Source organism: Scardinius erythrophthalmus (genome assembly GCF_964197995.2).
Source record: "Scardinius erythrophthalmus genome assembly, chromosome: 16".
In the NCBI taxonomy this organism is placed as follows: domain Eukaryota; kingdom Metazoa; phylum Chordata; class Actinopteri; order Cypriniformes; family Leuciscidae; genus Scardinius; species Scardinius erythrophthalmus.
The window spans coordinates 12,566,183-12,585,636 of record NC_138236.1 but is presented as its reverse complement, the minus strand read 5'-3'; the positions used below and the strand labels follow the sequence as shown (position 1 = coordinate 12,585,636).

At 36.5% G+C, this 19,454-nt stretch overlaps 1 protein-coding gene across 1 annotated transcript; it reads right to left on the bottom strand.

Annotated features, from left to right (window-relative positions):
* Positions 1-1,489: 1,489 nt before the first annotated feature.
* Positions 1,490-19,218, bottom strand: rspo1 (R-spondin 1). Its single transcript, XM_081388247.1, has 5 exons — positions 18,646-19,218; positions 13,260-13,451; positions 10,274-10,414; positions 8,752-8,961; positions 1,490-3,530 (listed from the first exon to the last, which is right to left on the bottom strand). Exons 1-5 carry the CDS (start codon positions 18,740-18,742, stop codon positions 3,385-3,387), a joined length of 786 nt encoding a protein of 261 aa, XP_081244373.1. The 5' UTR covers positions 18,743-19,218; the 3' UTR covers positions 1,490-3,384.
* Positions 19,219-19,454: the final 236 nt, after the last annotated feature.

Sequence of the window (19,454 nt, the reverse complement as noted above, 5' to 3'; positions counted from 1 at the left end):
CTTATTTTCCCTTTCAATATTTAAACAATCACTTCATGTTTGTTGACCATTTAGAATCTGAATTAGTGATACCAGATTCGCTAATGAATAGCTTTTGATCCAGTTGGCCAAACAGGTTTGCAAAAAGGTCTTAAATTGATTCAGTTTGAATCATTGTACCGCAGGTAAAGACAATTCGTGTCCATACCTATAGGCTAATATTTAAAAAGTAATGATAATAAAATAAAATATTTAAAAGTCTCTAAAAATAGCATTTTTGTGAGATGGGTGCTAGTCACACTTTTTACTTCAGTGAATATATCTAGGTTCATCTTTGTATTAACACCTTAAATGCATGGCCACTAAAATATGTTTTCAATATTACGAGCTAGGAAAAAAGAAAAAAATCCAGTTGATTGAACCCACCTTTTACATTATGTGTTGACACACAGCCTAATAGAGGTTTTCAGCTAAATGTAACCATTAAAACAATTATTAAATGGAAAATAATTCATAAAACAGCAAAAAAGGTAATGTACAAAAATCTCAAAACTTAGTTTACACTCTCAGAAAAAAAGGTACAAAAGCTGTCACTGTGGCGGTATACCTTTTCAAAAGGTACACATTTGTACCTAAAGAGTGCATTTTAGTCCCTCAAAGGTACATATTGGTACCAAAAGTGTACATAATAGTACCTAAATGGTACATATTAGAGCCCTTTTGAAGGGTACTGTCCCAGTGACAGCTTTTGTACCTTTTTTTCTGAGAGTGTAGGCTGATTCATTTTGTAATACTTTGTGTAAGTTCATAACATAAAAAAACACATGACAACTTGCTCCCAACTTGACATTAATTAAAAAAATATATATTGTCTTGGAAACAGTTACACTTTATTTTAAGGCGTCCTTGTTACAGTGTAATTATACATTTAAGTACTGAGTAATAATAATTAACAACATGTACTATATGGTTAGGATTAAGATTAGTATTTAGTTCATGGTTAGTTGCTTGTAATTATGCATAATTTACAGTTATTATTATAGCAAGTAAATGTAATGTGTAACAAGGACACTGTAAAATAGTGTAACCACACAAACTAACCTTTCAGTTAAATAATATTGATATTATAATGTGGAGAAGGATATTCACACACACACACACACACACACACAAAACTGTAATTTAAGAGGGTTTTGAATAGGTGATTGAAACCCTAATATCTAGTAAAATCACTGTTACACTTTATTTTAGTTGCATGTAATTATGCATAATTTACTGTTATTTCTATGGTAAGTATGTGACATATGTAACAAGGACAAAATAAAGTGTTACCAAAATCACTGATAGAGAAAACATTTGTGTGACAATTGCATTGTTAAGAGAAATCACCCTTATAATTTCCCCATGTGACAACTAGCCCCGACACCCCCTACACATATACATAAATATACATAAGACAGAAGAAATTTCTTCATACAAATAACTGCATCCAAACATTTTTTTAAGAGTTTATTTGCCTTGTAGATTTTTACAGAAATAGATATATAATAACAATATGTATATTGCATCAAGATAAACAGAAGCTGACATTTTCAGTGTTATAATTCTCATTAGGGGTGTATATTGTAAATACCCACTGCATTTCCCAAAAGCATAATAAGCCTATGGTAGAAACCATTAGCACCACAGGTCTCAACAATCTACTTATGCTTACAATGTTTTTGGGAAAATGCAGCCCAGGTCAAGATGCTGTGGAAAGCAAACAGACTAAGTGAGACTGGATGCTACATTTAAAATAACTGTATGATGTACAGCATTCCTTCCTCTGATACTGATACTAAATGTTGCAAAGCATTATGAATGATGTGATATATTGAACCTGTTGCAAATATGATAACTGAGCAATGAAAAACCTATAAAGCATATAATCAATGCTGCTTAAACATTGTGCTGGTTTAGTTCCAAACTGGCTTGGTCACAAGAAATGTACTGTTGACCTCTCTCTTCTCCTCGCTTTACAACATAAAGGTGCACACAAGAACACAGATTCAAAAACACAATCTGACACACGCACACAATCACTTTCATCTTTCATACACATACTTAAACACTGTACATTCCTCATATGTGACCCTGGACCACAAAACATGGGTCACATGGGTCAATTTTAATGACATTGAGATTTATACATCACCTGAAAGCTGAATAAATAAGCTTTCCATTGATGTATGGTTTGTGAGGATAAAACAATATTTGGCCGAGATACTACTGTTTGAAAATCTGGAATCTGAGGCTGCAAAAAAATCGAAACATTGAGAATATTGTCCATTTATGTTCGCGATTGTGCTGCATTCACTCACAAAAATAAATGTTTAATATATTTACGGTAGGAAATTTACAAAATATCTTCATGGACCATGATCTTTACTTAATATCCTAATGATTTTTGGCATAAAAGAAAAATCAATCATTTTGACCCATACAATGTATTTTTGGCCATTGCCACAAATATACCCGTGCTACTTGTGACTGGTTTTGTGATCCAGGGTCACATATTATCGCTGCCTTCTTCTGTGCAGAAAATATTGTATTTATTTTTCCCCTAAACTAAAGACTTTTTATTTTACATAGACCACTAAAACAAGTAAAACCGCTCTACCGGTTGTAAGTTATAAGTGCGTTTCTTCATGTTTGGATAGTTTCATCATCATTTAAGTTCTTCTTTCACCACATTCTCTCTGTAAACCACAATATCAGTTCCAGTGCCTTCTTTTGTTATAAACAACAGAAAGAAAAAAAAAAAAACAAAAAAAAAACAAAGCACTTAAAAAAAATACTTTTCACTCTGAGACAGACTCGCAGACAGACTCAAGACTATTTGCTACCTGTCACAAACATATGGAGATCCAACTCTGGATAAAAAGAATGTGATTACAGCTGGATTAGGTGAATCACAAGAGATTCTAATGTATTTTAGATGTACTTTTTGGACGGCGGGCCTCATTTGCAGTGTCTTCTATAGTTCAGAAACCTTTCTGATAGGTCTAAAGAGAAACATATGGAACATTTTGCCAACCACAAACAATGTTGTTTCCTGTGGGAAGGCTTACAAAAAGACGACCCTGCACACGCACAGTCTTTCTGGGTGCTTCCAAATAGCATGAGACTAATCAACCCAGCTCCTTTGTTCCCTCAAGCTTTACTCAGTTTACACAGTTCATTATTTAGTACAGCAATCCTCCAGTTCTCATTGAGCATGTTTTACGTGTAGCAGCGTTATTCCTTTTTTTTTTTCTTTTTTTTTTTGCATAATTTTGATGTCACAATCAAATACTGTTTGTCTTCAGCCAACAAAGGTGGGCCAGGCCTTCTCCTTTCTCAGGCTCACCTGACACTATGATAAGGTTAGGTCACCATGCTCGTTGTAATGCTGGGGACAGTGGTGGACCGGTTCGGGGTCTTTTTTTTCTTTTTGCCACTTTCCTTGGAGTCTCGTCCACGGTTCTTGCCATTTTTCTCTCCACGGTTCTGTGGGTTCTTCTTAGTTTCCCCTAAATAAAAGAAAGTTGCGATCAGTGTTGGGGAAAGTTACTTTTAAAAGTAATGTCACAATACAATATTGTGTTACTTCCTAAAAAAGTAACTAATTGGAAAGTAATGCACTGCGTTACTTTTGCGTTACTTTTTCTCACCTGGGCTAGATTTAGGTTTTTTTTTAGTTTTTTTGATTTCAGAATAAACCTCACTAAATCTTTTTCAATTTATACTTAAAGAAAAAAATATCCAAGACATACAATTAAGATAATACTTATGAAATTTTGCATTTTAAGCTAATTAAAAATGAAATTCAAACACAATTTTTTTTAATTAATATTATTGCCAATTTACATTTATGTTTTTTATATATTGTTGAGAAGTGGTTAGCTTTAGGGAGATAAAAAGTATATAAAATATATAGTAAAATGTATACATTATATATATAATATATGAATACAAATTATTCTTATAAAAAAAAACATTTCTAAAGCTGTGCATATGGAAGCGTATATCCAAATGTGTATAGTACTGTCCTAAAACCGTACTGAAAAACAGGCTGGTTTGTTTCCCATCAGCCTCACTTGCACTACTATAAGAGGGGAGTCAGGGCCTCCGGACTGACTGATATTTGTTATGAAGTTAGTGTTGTGAGTCTCAGTGTTCCCTGGAAACCAAAGTCAACACTCATTTGGTGCTGGAGAGCATTCACTCTGCACTTGATAACATGAGCCACACACACAGCCACTCTGCGGCTCCTGAAATTGGCTCTCTGCTCATCTCAATGCCCTGATGTTCTTCCACAAACTGTTGCATTTGCTTCTATATAAAATGCATGATTAAAAATAGAACGGAAAGAGCGCAAACAAACATTTTTTTAATTAAACCTTTGGATGTTAATAAAAGTTATATAAAAAGCAGTTTCACTTTTACAGATTTTTGACTTGAAATGGCATCATCGTAAACACACAAAAAACAACTTTCTTTGGCAAACATTTAAGAGTTTAATGGACTTAGCAAGCAATAATTAGAATTCCCTCAATTTATTTAACAAACCTGCCAAATGTCTATAAAGGACAAACAGCAGTTATTTCAGCTATATATGTCAGAGATGTAATGTTAATATAATGTTCTTAATATCACAAGAGAAAGAGTGCTGTTGTACTGTTATTCGGCTGCAGGTAATCACAAGCACTATTCAGAGCAGCTCTATTCGTACATGACACAATATGGCCATGTACTTCATTTGTTTTGCTCTACTAGCGAAGATAGCTCCAAATGAAGCCACAGGAGAGCCGGTGCACGTCTCGGAGAAACACACTGTAGTGGTGTTTCATTTCTGAATGAATGTTTTTAAGCAAATCGTTGGATTGAATGACTCAATTAAGACACTCACTTGTTTGTCATTTGTTCCTGAACAAATTAGTAGTGTGTTTTGAACAAATCAGTTGAATGAATGATTCAATGACTCACTCACTCACTCATAAAGACAGTGGCTGCATCTGGAATTGCATACTTCCCTAATATATAGTAGGTGAAAAACAGAATGTAAACAGAGAATTGTCTGAATTCACAGTCATTCATAAAACAATATGTGGTACCATGGTACCACATTCAACACACATTCAGACTACATAGAATGTACTTTTTAGCAGTCAAAGTAATTAATTATCCGAAAGAAGTACCTATGCGATTTCGGACGCAGCCAGTCACTTGTTTGGTTCCTAAATTAAAGGAATAGTTCACTTAAAAATGACATTTTTTGAAAAATGAAATTTGAAAATTTCTTTCTTCTGCTGGGAAATCGACTAGTGTTAATCTGCATCACTATTTGTACTTGTTGTGAATACGCAGGCCACAAGAAGTAATTAGGTGGGTTTTTTTTTTTTATATATCACTTTTACTCAGGACATGCTAGCTGGCAACAAAGGATTCCATTCATTATGCTAAGCTAAGCTAGCGCCGACCCTGTCAAACTAAAACAATGCATGCACAATGCAGACAAAAATGCATTTGCCCACCTATCTAAATGTAGGAAAGAAAGTGAATAAGCCCTATTTCAAAAAACAGTGGAGTGTTCCTTTAAGACATAACTGACAATGTTTATGAGGATACCATTTTGACATATTTTTGTTTGAATATGTCTGTTCAAGAGCAAGAAGACATGAAAGAGAGCTCCATTCGGTATTCGCGTGCTGTCTGAGATGTGGATTTCTGGGCATGCGAGAAACTATTTGAGTTCCCTTTCCAGTCTTCTTGCACTTTCGTGACAAAGCCAAACTGGCCTGTTATCTGTCCTGAGCGTTGTTCACGTTTATTCACATTCTCACAATATTGCAACATTGTTAGAATTCTTAAAATATTAACGGCCAACTGGCGATTGACGCCGTTTCATATACTCGCCAACGCCAATTTTTACTCGCATTTGGCACTTGGTGAGTGTTAATTTTTGGCCTTGGTTGTATGTATTGTATAAAAACAATTAATCATTTTATAGTTTTATCAGTGACAAGATTCCGGAAGATTTCCAAAAACAAAACAAAAGATTAAATTAAATTGTTTAGTATCCACTGCTTTGAGAAGAGCAGTCTTGTTCATGTGAGGAATTCAAAGGCATTAAGTTCACAAAATGTGAAAAAAAGCTCAACTCAAGTGTCAGTTAATCACGATTTAAAAACCGAGGTGAAATGAAAAAAAAAACATGGAAGGAAATGGAGCCTTTGGATCCACATGGAGGAGACTTGTTAGCTTTGATAAAGCGGTAAGAGCGCTTGGGGAGGATCCATTCATTTATGACAGCAATAATTACAGCGCTGCTCAATCCAACCTAAACACCATCGCCTGACAAAGGCAATCACGCATTTAGTGTATTCGGTTTTCGTGCAAAGACATTTATTAAGCTACAGGAAGGGGAAGAGAAAGGGGGGAGCTTGGCATAATCAACACAAAGCGTGAGATCTGCAGACCAGTAAATCACCGGTGTTATACAAGCACTGCCCCCTGTGATTTTTACAGCAGCCCTGTCAGCCAATTCCTGCAGATGTATTCACAGCCTTGCTAATTTAGCACGAGGTGAACATTTACGCACTTAGAAAAAAAGAGGGCGTTTGGGTCATGCAACCCCATAACCTGTGCTTTCTTTGACACCTGAGTTGCATTAATTCTTTTCGGCTGGGTGGTGCCGCTTTGCTTTTGTGGCGAAAACATGTTTTGACTCCAGCCGGCAGAACACTTCTCTTACTGATCATATCTTAACATAGTTAGGACAAGCATGATATTATGAGATTGAACTACAAACAAATGACTTTACATGTGTCCAGACCTATTAGTTCACCATAGCTCTCTCTCTCTCTCCGCGAAAGCTTTTACGACAAGTGGACTCTCTAAGTTTAGAAATTTGGCAGGGGATATAGCACTTTTATGGGGCAGTTTATAATATTTCACTGTTAATTATTCTTATGGACCCCGGGTGAAAATTCTTTCCACAATACGGGCGTCATGCAGAGTAAATTTGCCTCTCATTTCTCAAATGGCGCTGTCACACCTAGTCCAGCAAAGCATGGAGCCCACTTCTCCCGACAGAAGAACAACGAGCACTTGATCTTGTGAGGCTGTTCGCATGAATAATTTCCAGGAACACACCGTTTCTCAACAATTTGATGAAAACTAAGAGCTCTAAAAGGTATATTTATGGTGTTTATTTTAAGAACCACTCAATGGGTGGCATTACAATTAGCTTCGCATTTAGACTGAGTCATGAGTCATGCATTTTCCTAAACTGATAAGAATCGCTTGAATATGGTATCTAGGTATGCTTGCACCTTAATGTTAACAACATGTGATTATATTTAAGAGACCTCAGTTTTTGAGAGATATCTACTGGTAGACAAAAGAGAAAGCAAAAACAGCCTACGAGTGAAAGCAGTCGCAATCACGTCAACACTTTTTATTAGCGTGGCTTGATTTTTTTGTATTGTCGGTGACATGTTGCAAGATCTTCTGTAAGCTAGTCTATTGCCAATTTTAGCATTCATTAAAAAAATGTATCATATGTTCTTGAATGCATGCTAGATTCGAATTAAGGGAGCAGAAGATTACCTGATTGTACAAATTGTATTGACTAGCCTACTTTTATTGTACTTTTATGTGCTTTTTAAGCTTGACGGTTGCAATAACCATCTTCCTATCCTTGTTTTTCACAGATGAAAATGTAATTATTCGGGTTTAAAGCAGAACAAGGGTTCTTTATTTTGGGCAATCGATTCCTTTAAAAAAAAACACATTCTTTTGCAGACCGTATACTGAAAATAAAACAAAGTTAATTCATCTTAACTTGAATAATGAAAAGTTAAACTTTTTTTAATCATCTGAAAATAATTACGCTAAAAAATGCAGAAAGGTAATGTTTTTTTCAATGCAAGTTAGCAATTGTTGGTAATAATTTTGAATAGTTTTTGAAAGAAGTCTCATGCTCACTGAGGCTCAATTTATTCAATGAAAATACAGTAAAAACAGTAATATTGTCAAATACTATTACAATTTAAAATAACTATTTTCAATATTCTATAATTTATTGATGACAAAGCTGAAATTTCAGCAGCCATTACTCCAGTCTTCAGTGTCGCATGATATTGCAGAAATAATTTTAATATGCTGATTTGTCACTCAAGAGAAATTTACGGTAGTGTAACAGCTGATATAGTCGAAAGCTTTTTTGTACACTTATACCATAAACTGCCTTTTTCCTAAATGTAAACTCCTATAGGCTGAAATCTATCCAGGCGAGTGCAACTGCAGAAAGAAACAACATGTACATCCAACAGGTCCGCTACAGGTCCACTAACGTTCCTTTTCCGCTCGAGAGCCAAAGAAGCATTTTAACCTCACTTTCCAGTAAGTTAAAGCAACTAACAAAAGGCTGCCTTCAGATCCGCAGCCAGCAACGAAAAGATTACAAACCAGCTGGGCTTCTGTTTATTTACTGGGAACACTCAAGGATTTATTTACACCGTATTATGTCAAAAACCGTAAATAAATGAAATCAAATTAGTTTCAGGAGACTGTTTACATGTTTTTCCGAGTGGCCAAAAAAGATAAATGATCGATAAATCAACAAATCTGTAATTTGCAAACATGCGTATTGAAGTTGGATAGCAGATTTCACGCATTCCTTTTGGCGCAAGTATTTCCTATCCACCCTCTTTCCAACATTTTTCTGTTAATCTTTCTCTGATTTACCTTTGCAAGGGATCTTTTTCTGCACGGTACAACTCTGGGTCTGTGTCTCTGGGACGCAGCCCGAGGGTGGCGCGGCCCCTGTGGAAGTGGCAGGACTTGGAATCTGTACGGGCTCTCTGGTACGGGTCTGGTTACCCTTTTTAAAGCCACATGTTTTGTTCTTCTTCATGCAAGGGCCCCATGGACTCCACTCGCTTAGATCACACTGGACTGCAACAGAGAACAAAAAAAATGTTTTTTAGAATGAATCTAGTATGTACCAATTAGACACATTTAATATTTTCAGACATTAGAGAAAAGACTAAATTGTTTGGGGTTTGAACATTTTGTTCCTCTGGGTGGGGTTACTCCAGACAAAAGTTGAAGAAACTGCATTAGGAAAACCCAAAGAATCCACAGTGGACTCAGACTGCTAAAACCCAGCATCACTCACTATTTCCAATTACTTTTTTCTAAAGAGTAGAGCATGTGTTATGATTGTATGAGGTAGGCTCCATTTTTATTCAACGTAATGACAAGCTGTCAAGCTCCAGACTTTCAATTGGACTGAGCTGTTTTCAAACACAAGGTCTTTTCTGAGCATCCAATTTTTTGGTCTAATGTGTATGGGGGCAGGAAGGTCAAAGGAAACTCATCCATGCCAAAAACAATCCACATTACAATACACATTACAAAGTGGTGGACTGACTCATTGACGCAGGTGAGGCATCTTAAGCTTTGGCGCAATGTCACACTGGAAGTCGAGTCTCTGCTTTTAAAGGCCAAGCAGCCTGGAGGGGCCAGCACCACCATTGAGAGTTATGCTATCAGTGCTGTGTTTGCTTGCTTCTGACAGAAACATTTTCAAAAGAAATCAATAAACCCTTATCATCCAACAGGCCTTTTGCCAACGTTCCTCTCAACAGCGATTGAGAAACCACAGAAAAAGAGAATTTGAAGAAATACAAAAAACATAAGGTATCCAAGAACTTTCCAGTTTCATCATTCCAGCAGCATAAATGATTTGCAGCGACAGAAGTACAGTACCATGTGCCCATAAAAACTGATGACATGCACAAAACAAAAAGCTTAAATACACAGGCTGCATATCAAATAAAAAGCTTAAACATATGGATTTTTGTACATTACTGTTATTATGAAATATTATATTAATTAAATATCATTGTGTGTATCTTTACACAGTAACATTTTAAATACTAAATGTTTCTTAAAAACTGCATTAACCACAAAACTTGGCGTGTGAACTGTAATTGTAAATGACACAGTGATCTAGGTTTAGTTTTCAAAGTTTTTACGTTTGAAAGTTGTATTTTCATTTAACACTCACAATTAGTTTTTCATGTTTGACAAAGTTCATCAAGCATAGCAGGTGTTAAAATGCTGTTCATTAGCACTTGAAGACATACTTTTTCTGGTAAAATGTATCAAATCTAAGTTATATATCAGGCACTCATTTATCATAGAAAGAATTGTATAAAAAAGACACGTAAGCAAAACATAAGAAACAATGCTGCTCACTCACCTACACACTCCATGGTGCCATTGACGGCGAATCCTTCAGGACAGCTAGAGAAACACCTCCCTCTGTGTGAGTACAGGCCCTCCTTACATTTTGTGCAAAAGTTGCGGCTAAAACATGCCTCACAGTTTTCTATTTTACATTCTAAAATGAAGAAAGACATAAAAAGTTAAATAATCATTTTATCAAGATCAATGGACCACCATCTGGTTGTTGTGGCTCTTACAGTTTCTTATCCAAAAAGTAGTCCATTCAAGAATGTTAAGACTCTTAAATGGCTTCATCACACCTCTGTCTCATTACAAGCCTGCCGTCTTTGATCAAACATACAAACTGCCTCAAATTGGAGGGAAATTGTGGATTTTGGCAGAATGAAAACCATGAAACAGAATCTATTTCCCCACTCATAATCCCATTACTATTATCCTCATTATCTCATTATGATAAATAGGGGATCCAGTTCTTAAATATCATTCTCAATCTTTTCCTTTGATGCTGTAAAAACTGCTCTAAAACTCATGTTGAGAATGATTTCAAAGTCCTTCAATGGTAGCAGAAGTCCAACTGGTAAACGCTCCTCATTTTAGGAAAGTTCCCTAAGTAATACAAAATGTAAAATCCTAAAACCGATTATTTTCTGCTTTAAATCGGATTATAAATCCCTTTTTCCCCCCAACAGTCTTCTGACTGACACAGACTTTCTGAATTTTGAATCAAGAAGGACTGCTAATAATTTTGCAAAACAGATTTAATCGTTAAACTACCGTGACATATGCGAAAATGTGCAAATTTAAGGTTCTTAAATTTCCGTTCGAATACCTGGGACTTTCTCAGAGCAGCAGCACACGGATATCTCGGATATCTCGGAGTCCCGGCCAAAAGCAGAAGAGGGCCCAACAACATACTTGAGCCGTGTTTTTTGTTATTACCTCTGCTCTCAATTACTACTTAAAATGCCTGACAACTAAATTAGTAATGTTTGGAGCAAATTCTTTTCCACTCAAGCATTTACAAATGCACCCTTAATGCAAGACAAATGTTGTTAACAAGACATCATGGGGATTTGGAGACAAATCAAATGCACACAGCTGATTGAATAATTGCAGCGGGGAAGCCACTCAGAGGCCTGCATGAAGGAGGGGTTCGCATGCACAGCCGTCTTTCAAAACACGACAAAAACACTCCAAGTGAGAAATAAACAAATACGTCGAGGGGAAATGTTGACAATAAGAGGTCTGGTGACGTTCTGAGCGATTTGGAGTCGACACCTGTGGATACAACACATTTCCGTCTCAATGTGTTGGTCATAAAAATACTTAGGCTAACTAGCGGACAGCTGCATGTGGTATTTCAAAGCAAGTGTAAAGTATACAGTCAAGAAATGATGAATTAAAGGCTCCAGAGGGTTGTGAAATAAAAACAGTGCTCTGCTAATTTCTCACTTCCCTTGATGCTAACATTTAAATTTAAGGTTATCTAGAATGAAAGTTTAAATCAGAACCATCTGAGAGGTATTAGGCGGAGTGATGCAAGAGTGTATCTTGGTAACAAAAGTATTTTCTTCCTATAACAAAATATAATGACTCCAAGCTGTGGTTCACACTAATTGGCTATCAAAACACGCTTGAAGAGGGAGCAAGACATTCAATTTACAACTGGAAAATCTTTGGTAGGTTGAAGTTAGAAAGGGCTCAAATAAAGCTATTAATTTCCTCCCACAACAGGAGTAAAGAGGTACCACCAATCAATTTACGAGAGGTATTTCCTTGTTTATCTCCCCTGCTTTGCCTTTATCACAGTAAAAATGCTCACGCACATGATGGGAACAGGCCGCCGAGTCTCCGGCTGAAACCTAGAGAGCGCACTGTTGAAACAAAGAGGCTGTTTAAAGGTAAGCCCTCGTTCTGCTTTTTGCGTAGGGTTTGCGTAGAAAGAATGAAAAAAATATGGCCAGAGTTGAACTCTCATGACCTCTGCATTTACAGCCTACAATAATAACACAGACTTCCTAGGAGAAACAGACAAACAGCAGCGTATTATCCATGTTTTGCTTTGTATTTCATCCCCCAACCCTTTTTTTTACCCGCAGAGTAAGAGAAAACAGATCGCTGCCTCAACATTTGGCATTCACAGGTCAGATGCGCAAGTTTAATGTCATTGGTGGATTACAGTACTAATGAATGTGGTGAACAATGTGATTGTTTTATAATTGCATCATTTGTGCCATCTTCTTTCCAATAATGTTAAACACTGCATAACTGACGTTAAAGCTCATGCAAACAGGAAAGAAAGGTCATTTTATGACGCTGTGTTGATCACACAATTCATCTTCATTTTTCAAGAGGGGAGAGGGGGTAAGATGTGTCAGTGGACAAGCTGAGTTACTCCTCAACCTAGCAAATTGCAATTCTTGTCATTTGATATTATATAAGCTTTATCTGCCTATGACTGACAGATGGAAAATAGCAATGAATTTAATTTACGCTACTTTATGAAGATACATCTAAAGTGTATATGTATTACAGATTTAGTTAAATATTTTTGTCTCTTATGTTCACCAAGAATGCAAAAAGTTTGTATAATATTGTGAAATGAATACATATACAGTGGTCAACATTTGAAAAAGTCAAAAAAAGTTCATCAAAGTTGTCCTAAGACAAGAACGGGTATTGTTCAAAATCCACGTATAACTTTGATGAAACTAAGGTTTTGATCCACTTCAAATGTTGACTACTGTATATATATATATATATATATATATATATATATATATATATATATATATATATATATATATATATATATATATATATATATATTAAATGTCATTTATTCCTGTGACCAGTCTTCAGCCATCCAATCCTTAATGTCACATGATTCTTCAGAAATCATTCTGATATGCCGATATCACAGCTTACCTCTTTCTCCCCGTATACTTATTTACAGTTTTGATATTATAAAAATATTCCAGCAGAGCTTTAAGACTCACGTGTGCATTTGTTCATATCCCGATTTCGAATACCATAATATCCAACAGGACAGGCAGCGAGGCAAATGCCAATCTGACGGATGTCATTCCGCTCCAGTAGGATGAAGAGTCGGGGTCGACATTTAAGACAGCCGTTGTACTCTGAGCAGTGTTCGCAGCCATTTGAGCATGATGGTGGTACTTCAGTGCTTACTGATGAAAGAAAGACAGAAAAATAGGAGTGAGCGTGATATTTGGCAGTGTTTTCTTACAGTGTAGAACACCCTTTGTAATTCAAAGTGCTTACGATGACTAGTTCCCAAGTAGTTAAGTGCCTTGCACAGGAGTAGACAGCTGGATTACAATGTCAGATATACTCTTCAGCCACCCCTACCTGGATTTGAACCTGCAGCCTTTGAATGAACAACCAAGGTCCTCTACTACGAGTTTACCATCACCCCTAAATATCAAGATAAATAAACGTATTATATTATATATAGAAGGATTGACAGATGGACAGACGGACGGATAGATATCAGACAGACAGACAGACAGACAGACAGACAGACAGACAGACGGATAGATCCAAAATACAACATGTGACAAGCTATGCTAGTCATTTGAGCAAAACTGTGTATGATAATACAAACTCGGTAGGTGTAATATAATTCATTTGAGAGAGCACTGTGAGAACAGGCGATTCATTACAACACATCAGCATGAGGATTTCTAAACAGCACTTCAGACTGCAGGGCTGTAAACATGGCACTGGTTTATCTTATTACACACAGTGTTCTGTATTTACAGCTCATTTATGCCAAGTACCCTTGTTCGTTTCACGCTGTTCATTTGCAACATTCATGTGGAAATCTTTCATTGGATGATGTTGCAGTATTTTTGAATTATATGGTCAAAATTTGGGGACATCACGCACAGATTTGTGATGGGTCAACTAGGGACAAAGGGGCCTGAAACTTCAATCTTTTCTCGTTCTTTTCAGGTGCCCCAAAGTGCTGACACATGATGAAATAAAATCAGCTACAGATATCTAAGAAAGCTCACTCATCCCTTGTGACTTTCATGCCTTGCTTTTAACGTCCAAAAATTTCTGTGTTTAAGGCCAAGAAGAAATAAACGATTACACTGAAAGCATGTCAGAGTGCACATCCTGTTCCCGGTAGTCAAAACCGCGGTCATCTGCTTTAATTTATGGGTCTATGTGTGTAGCATCAGCTTTAAATATACATACTCAAAAGGCAATCAATCTCTATGCTGTTAAAATAACCGTCTAGCTGTAAATAAGCTGCACGTACAGTAAGTGATGGAACCTAATGGATGAATAAATCCATAAAATTGATCTTATTTTAAGGATGTTTACAAATGTTTTTTACTGGAAAACATGACAAAAATACTTAGATCATATAATCTCATCCCATCAAGCAAAAAAAAAAAAAAAAACATTAATATTAAAATTATTTACTATTAATATTCAGTAGCAAGGACTCCCTGGTGGGTTCAGCTGAACAAGGACCACTAACCACCCAAAAAAGTCCATAAAAAGTTGCTTAGAAGTGAATCATTTTCAGGCATATGGGTGTCCTTTATCCGATCGCTGCATTCCTCTCCACAGCTGAAATAAATGAAAAGGCCTCTCAGCAGGAACAACAAATATGAAACTAGCATTATAAATGATGAACGTGAAAAATTGTTTTGCACGGGTCTATTGAGCGGCAGTTAGCCCGGACAAATATGCAGGAAGGTTGGTTAGGTTGCATGTACTACACACAAACCTTGCACACACTAAAAAAAAGACAGCCTTTGCACTTCTAGACCGTGTTCTAATATGATGACTAGAAGGTCTCCTTTGGATTCAAGCGAAAGATTACAAAAAGTGCAAGGAATAAATAAGACCTTTTTATGCCCAAACTCACAATGAGATCATCATTCAACCTAAAATACCCTGAAATATCTCATTTCCGAACTCTAAAGGCAATTTACTAGCAGAGAATCTAAAATTTCCTTGAAATTGCGGAACATCACTAAACAAGCATTTTTTCATACATAATGGACTAATCCATGTGAAGTCACACACTGACTATGAATAGAATTGCAAAATTCTGCCTGCATTCTTATCAATGGTCATTCACAACTACTTTAGCTGAACTTGACAATAAACAACAACACAGTCAGTGAATACAAATTAAGAGTTCTGCACCTTTCAGTTGACTCTCGGACAACTGAATGTGGCCAGTTCAAGTCAAAGATATTGCTTTATTTATTGTTTATGCATTGGCATCATGTTAATCTCTGGTTTGTATCTTAAAAAGAATGCACCTCTGTTTTTTTTTTTTTAGATTCTGGGCTAGAATGATTTCTTCATTTGAACCATTTAAAATATGTCTTAAAACATACATGGAAATATATCAAACAGTAAGAAATTGTATGAAAGTAATCACAATATTATTACTAATTATTTTGCACAATCTTTACCCAGAATACATAGCCGTATTCATTTCAAAATTGTCAGATGTCACATGTATCCCCCTTGAAACCATAAAATGAGTGATTTTATCCAGCTGAATAACATTTCTCCCCTTTCATTATCCCTGAAATATCATTAGGTGGACTGTTTATATAAGCTGTTGGTGATGAGCTGTACTGTATTAAAGTTTTCCACTTTGAACATGTTCATGTGAAAAAGGCTTTAACCCTACAAGATGTGGCACAACATTGGTTCACAATGACCTAAAATTCAGAGAGGGGCCAAACAGAAACAGACAAATAGAATATTTCTTGGAAAGCAGAAATCATCATCAGTGTATTGAGGAACTACAATTCAATACACAGGATATCATACACATAAATTGATTTCAAATTTAGCTGGCAAGCTGTTTAAAAATATTGAAATATTTTCAATAAAATTAATTGCGTCAGACTTCCTTTCTTTAAGAGAATATATCCTGATTTCAATTTATTTTGCTTATTCCACTGGAAAATATTTTCTCTTGTTCAAAGCATTAGTCTAGCTAAATTTAGTGAGGTTAATGCTTTAAGCAAGAAAAAAAAGCTAATATAGGGTAAGAAAAAAAAACTTAAGTCAAGATATATTCCCTGAAAACAAATCTTATTGCTTACACAATTTTAAAAATGTTTTAAAATGAATGATTATTAATGAATGTTTAGACATTTTTCACTGGAAAACAGGGCAAAAATACTGAGAAAAATTACAGAGTAGGCAGAATAGCTGGATTAATGCACAGAGCGATATCATAAATTAAAATAGTTTATAACTAACAAAAATAAACTCTTAGACGAAATGAAATATTAGTTGTGTTGCTAGTATGGTTTGGATATATTTAGAGCGAGAGAGAAAAAGCAGGAAAGTACCAACATGCACTAAAGTGTGACTGCTGATCAATCACTTATAATAACAGCTGTCAGAGGTGTTTGCTTTCATTTTGTTGATAGAACGCTAAAAAACTCCACTATCAAGAAGCACTGGTCAGATTAGTTTACAGTGAGGTCAAGAAGTCTTAACAGATAGTGAAGCATCCGCTGATTTATTCGACCAAGTTACACACTGTTTATTTCTCCACAGATAGCTCTGCATTCTCATCGGTGATGTGTTTTGATTAGCACTTCTTAGTGCAACGCAGAGGTGGGTAGTAACGAAGTACATATCGTTACATTTAGGCCTACTTGAGTATTTATTTTTTTATTTATTTTTGAAAAATTTTAATTTTAAGAGTAGATTTAAATGTGGGTAGGCCTACTTTTACTGTAAAAGTAGTACTGTACTTTTACTTCGTTACGTTGGACGACGTTCCTCTCTCGTTACTTTATTTTAATGCAATATGTTTTTATGCGTAGTTTTTTTTTTTTTTTTTTTTTTCAAGCGCCGTATCTTTATCTGGGGCATAAAGATGCTCAATTTTGAGTCGATTCTGTTAAAAGAATTCATCAAACAAGTTGGCAGATATGTCTAAATTGGTTCGCAAATCAGTTTGAATGGTTTGTTCAGTTTCCTTCACGCACTGAATTATCTGAAGCGGTTTCACACTCGCTGTCGTAAACAGGAAGGTTTAAGAACATCAAGAGCGTTGAAGTGGCCGTGGACCAACAGTCAAGTGAAAGCAAATCTGCAAATGCATCATATTGTTTGCCAGCGATGATGATCTTTATTAGTTTAACATCTTCGTAATCGTTTGCTGTCTGTGAATGAATGATTCACGAGATAGCCTTCATTCGATTTCATTTCAGTAAGGTAGGTAGCCTAATAGCCTACATTTTACGACCAAAAGGTTATTACGCCAAGATAGCACTACCACCAAGTATGACATTACCAGTTTTTTGGACATGTAGGCTGCCCTACCTTTAATTTATACATTAAACTGCCACTGTTCATAGTTTATGAAATGAACACCCGCCATCCCGCGGTAATTTGTGTGTGAATTGCGCGCGCAGTGACGTGCGAAATCGTCTTGAAAACGAATGCCATTACTTGCCGTAGTAGACACAGTTAACCAGTTTAAACATGCTTGCAGAAATATATATTTGATAACATTTTGAAGAACAGACGGAAGAAGATCCGTCAATGTGCATTTGTTCGTTGTTTGTGTTCAGATGTTCAGCATTGTGTACAGTCACTGTGAATGTCTCTGCATTACCTACAACTCCCTCTAGAGGAGGCTGTACACTCCTCAACACTGCAAGCAGTGGTCAATCTCACCCCTTCATTTAAAAGTCACATTATGATTAGAAACTGGTCTGATTGTCAGGTTGCTTTTTTTTTACATTATACCAAAGCTCAGAAGTACTTATTTGTTAGCAATATACTACACAAAAAGATAAGCCACTACTTTTTATAAACATAAATGTTCATTAAAATATGAAACACTAATCCTACATCAGTGCTCTTACTAGACGACATGCACACACGTGAGAGAACTTATGTAATATTTCAAAGTGAGCTCTGCTGCAATGTGCAGGTTGATTTTTCATTATTCTAAAGCCCCAAATCATTTACTAATTGAGTATTTGACAGCATTATACTACACAAAAAAAAAAAAAAAAAATACGCCACTTAAATGTCACTTTCCGTAAACATAAAGTGTTCATTAAAATATGAAACAAAACATATTGCAATATTAGTTCTGCTGAAATGTGTGGGTTTCAAAGCTAACTTTTCCATAAAAGAAATAAATCATGAAAAAAGTCATAAAAAGGTTAGAGTTGCTCTGCTCTTGAATCCAGGCAAAAACCTCTAATCGGTCAAATTTGACCACGCTTTGGAACATGACATGCTCATTTGCAATTTGCCTTTAAAAGAAAAGTTGCTATTAAAAGCAGCAGCTATTTAACCCGAGCTACCTAATGATGAGAGAAAAAGACAGACATCAACACTCACTCCGTCTCTGTCTTCTTGCTTTGGAGGCCTTGAGGTTATCGCCGTGACCCATGGAACTGAGGAAGACCACTGCCAGCACCACCAGTCCCAAATGCATAGTCCCTGCTGCCCAGTCACGCTGGGTCCCGCCTTCAGGCAGACAGATCACAGCTGAGGGCGCCCCTTTCACGCTGTGGCAGGTGGAACAGAGTCGACTACAGCCGGTCGCGGAGCCCTTGGCTGGAGGCCTCTGCAAGTCCGAACATGTTTGGAGAACAAACCATGGCACTCAACACGATGAAGATGAGAATGATGAAGTCTGGGTGCGGAGAGCCGGGGTGAGATTAGATCTTGTGGACAACGCAAACTGCCCTTCAACCCATGAAGCCTGGGGCGAAACCGAGAAAAGAGAGAGAAGCTTGTGGCGGGAGCTTGCCAGGAGATCCTAACGTGAGTGAGCAACACAGCCCAGGAGCATGTGTCTTATTAGGGATGCTGGGAGGAGGAGGGTGAGTGCTGAAAAAAAAAAAACAGAGATGGAGAAAGGTTCTGGACTCCTACGCGTGACAACGCATCCGTCAGTGCCAAGATCTGCTGCGGAGAGACAGAGAAAAGGGGGCGAGCGAGGGAAGGAGGGAGTTGGATGTGGAGAGGAGTGGGTGAATGGGGGGAGAAAAAGCACAATGAGACATGTATATAAAACCGTACTTTAAGTCAGCGTGTCAAAAGAAAGTCCAAATATTTTGCCATGGGGAAGAGATGCAAGTTTTTTAAAACTTCAAAAAACTACTTTTGCATTTTCTGTAAACTGTCATGAACTATTTTTTGGA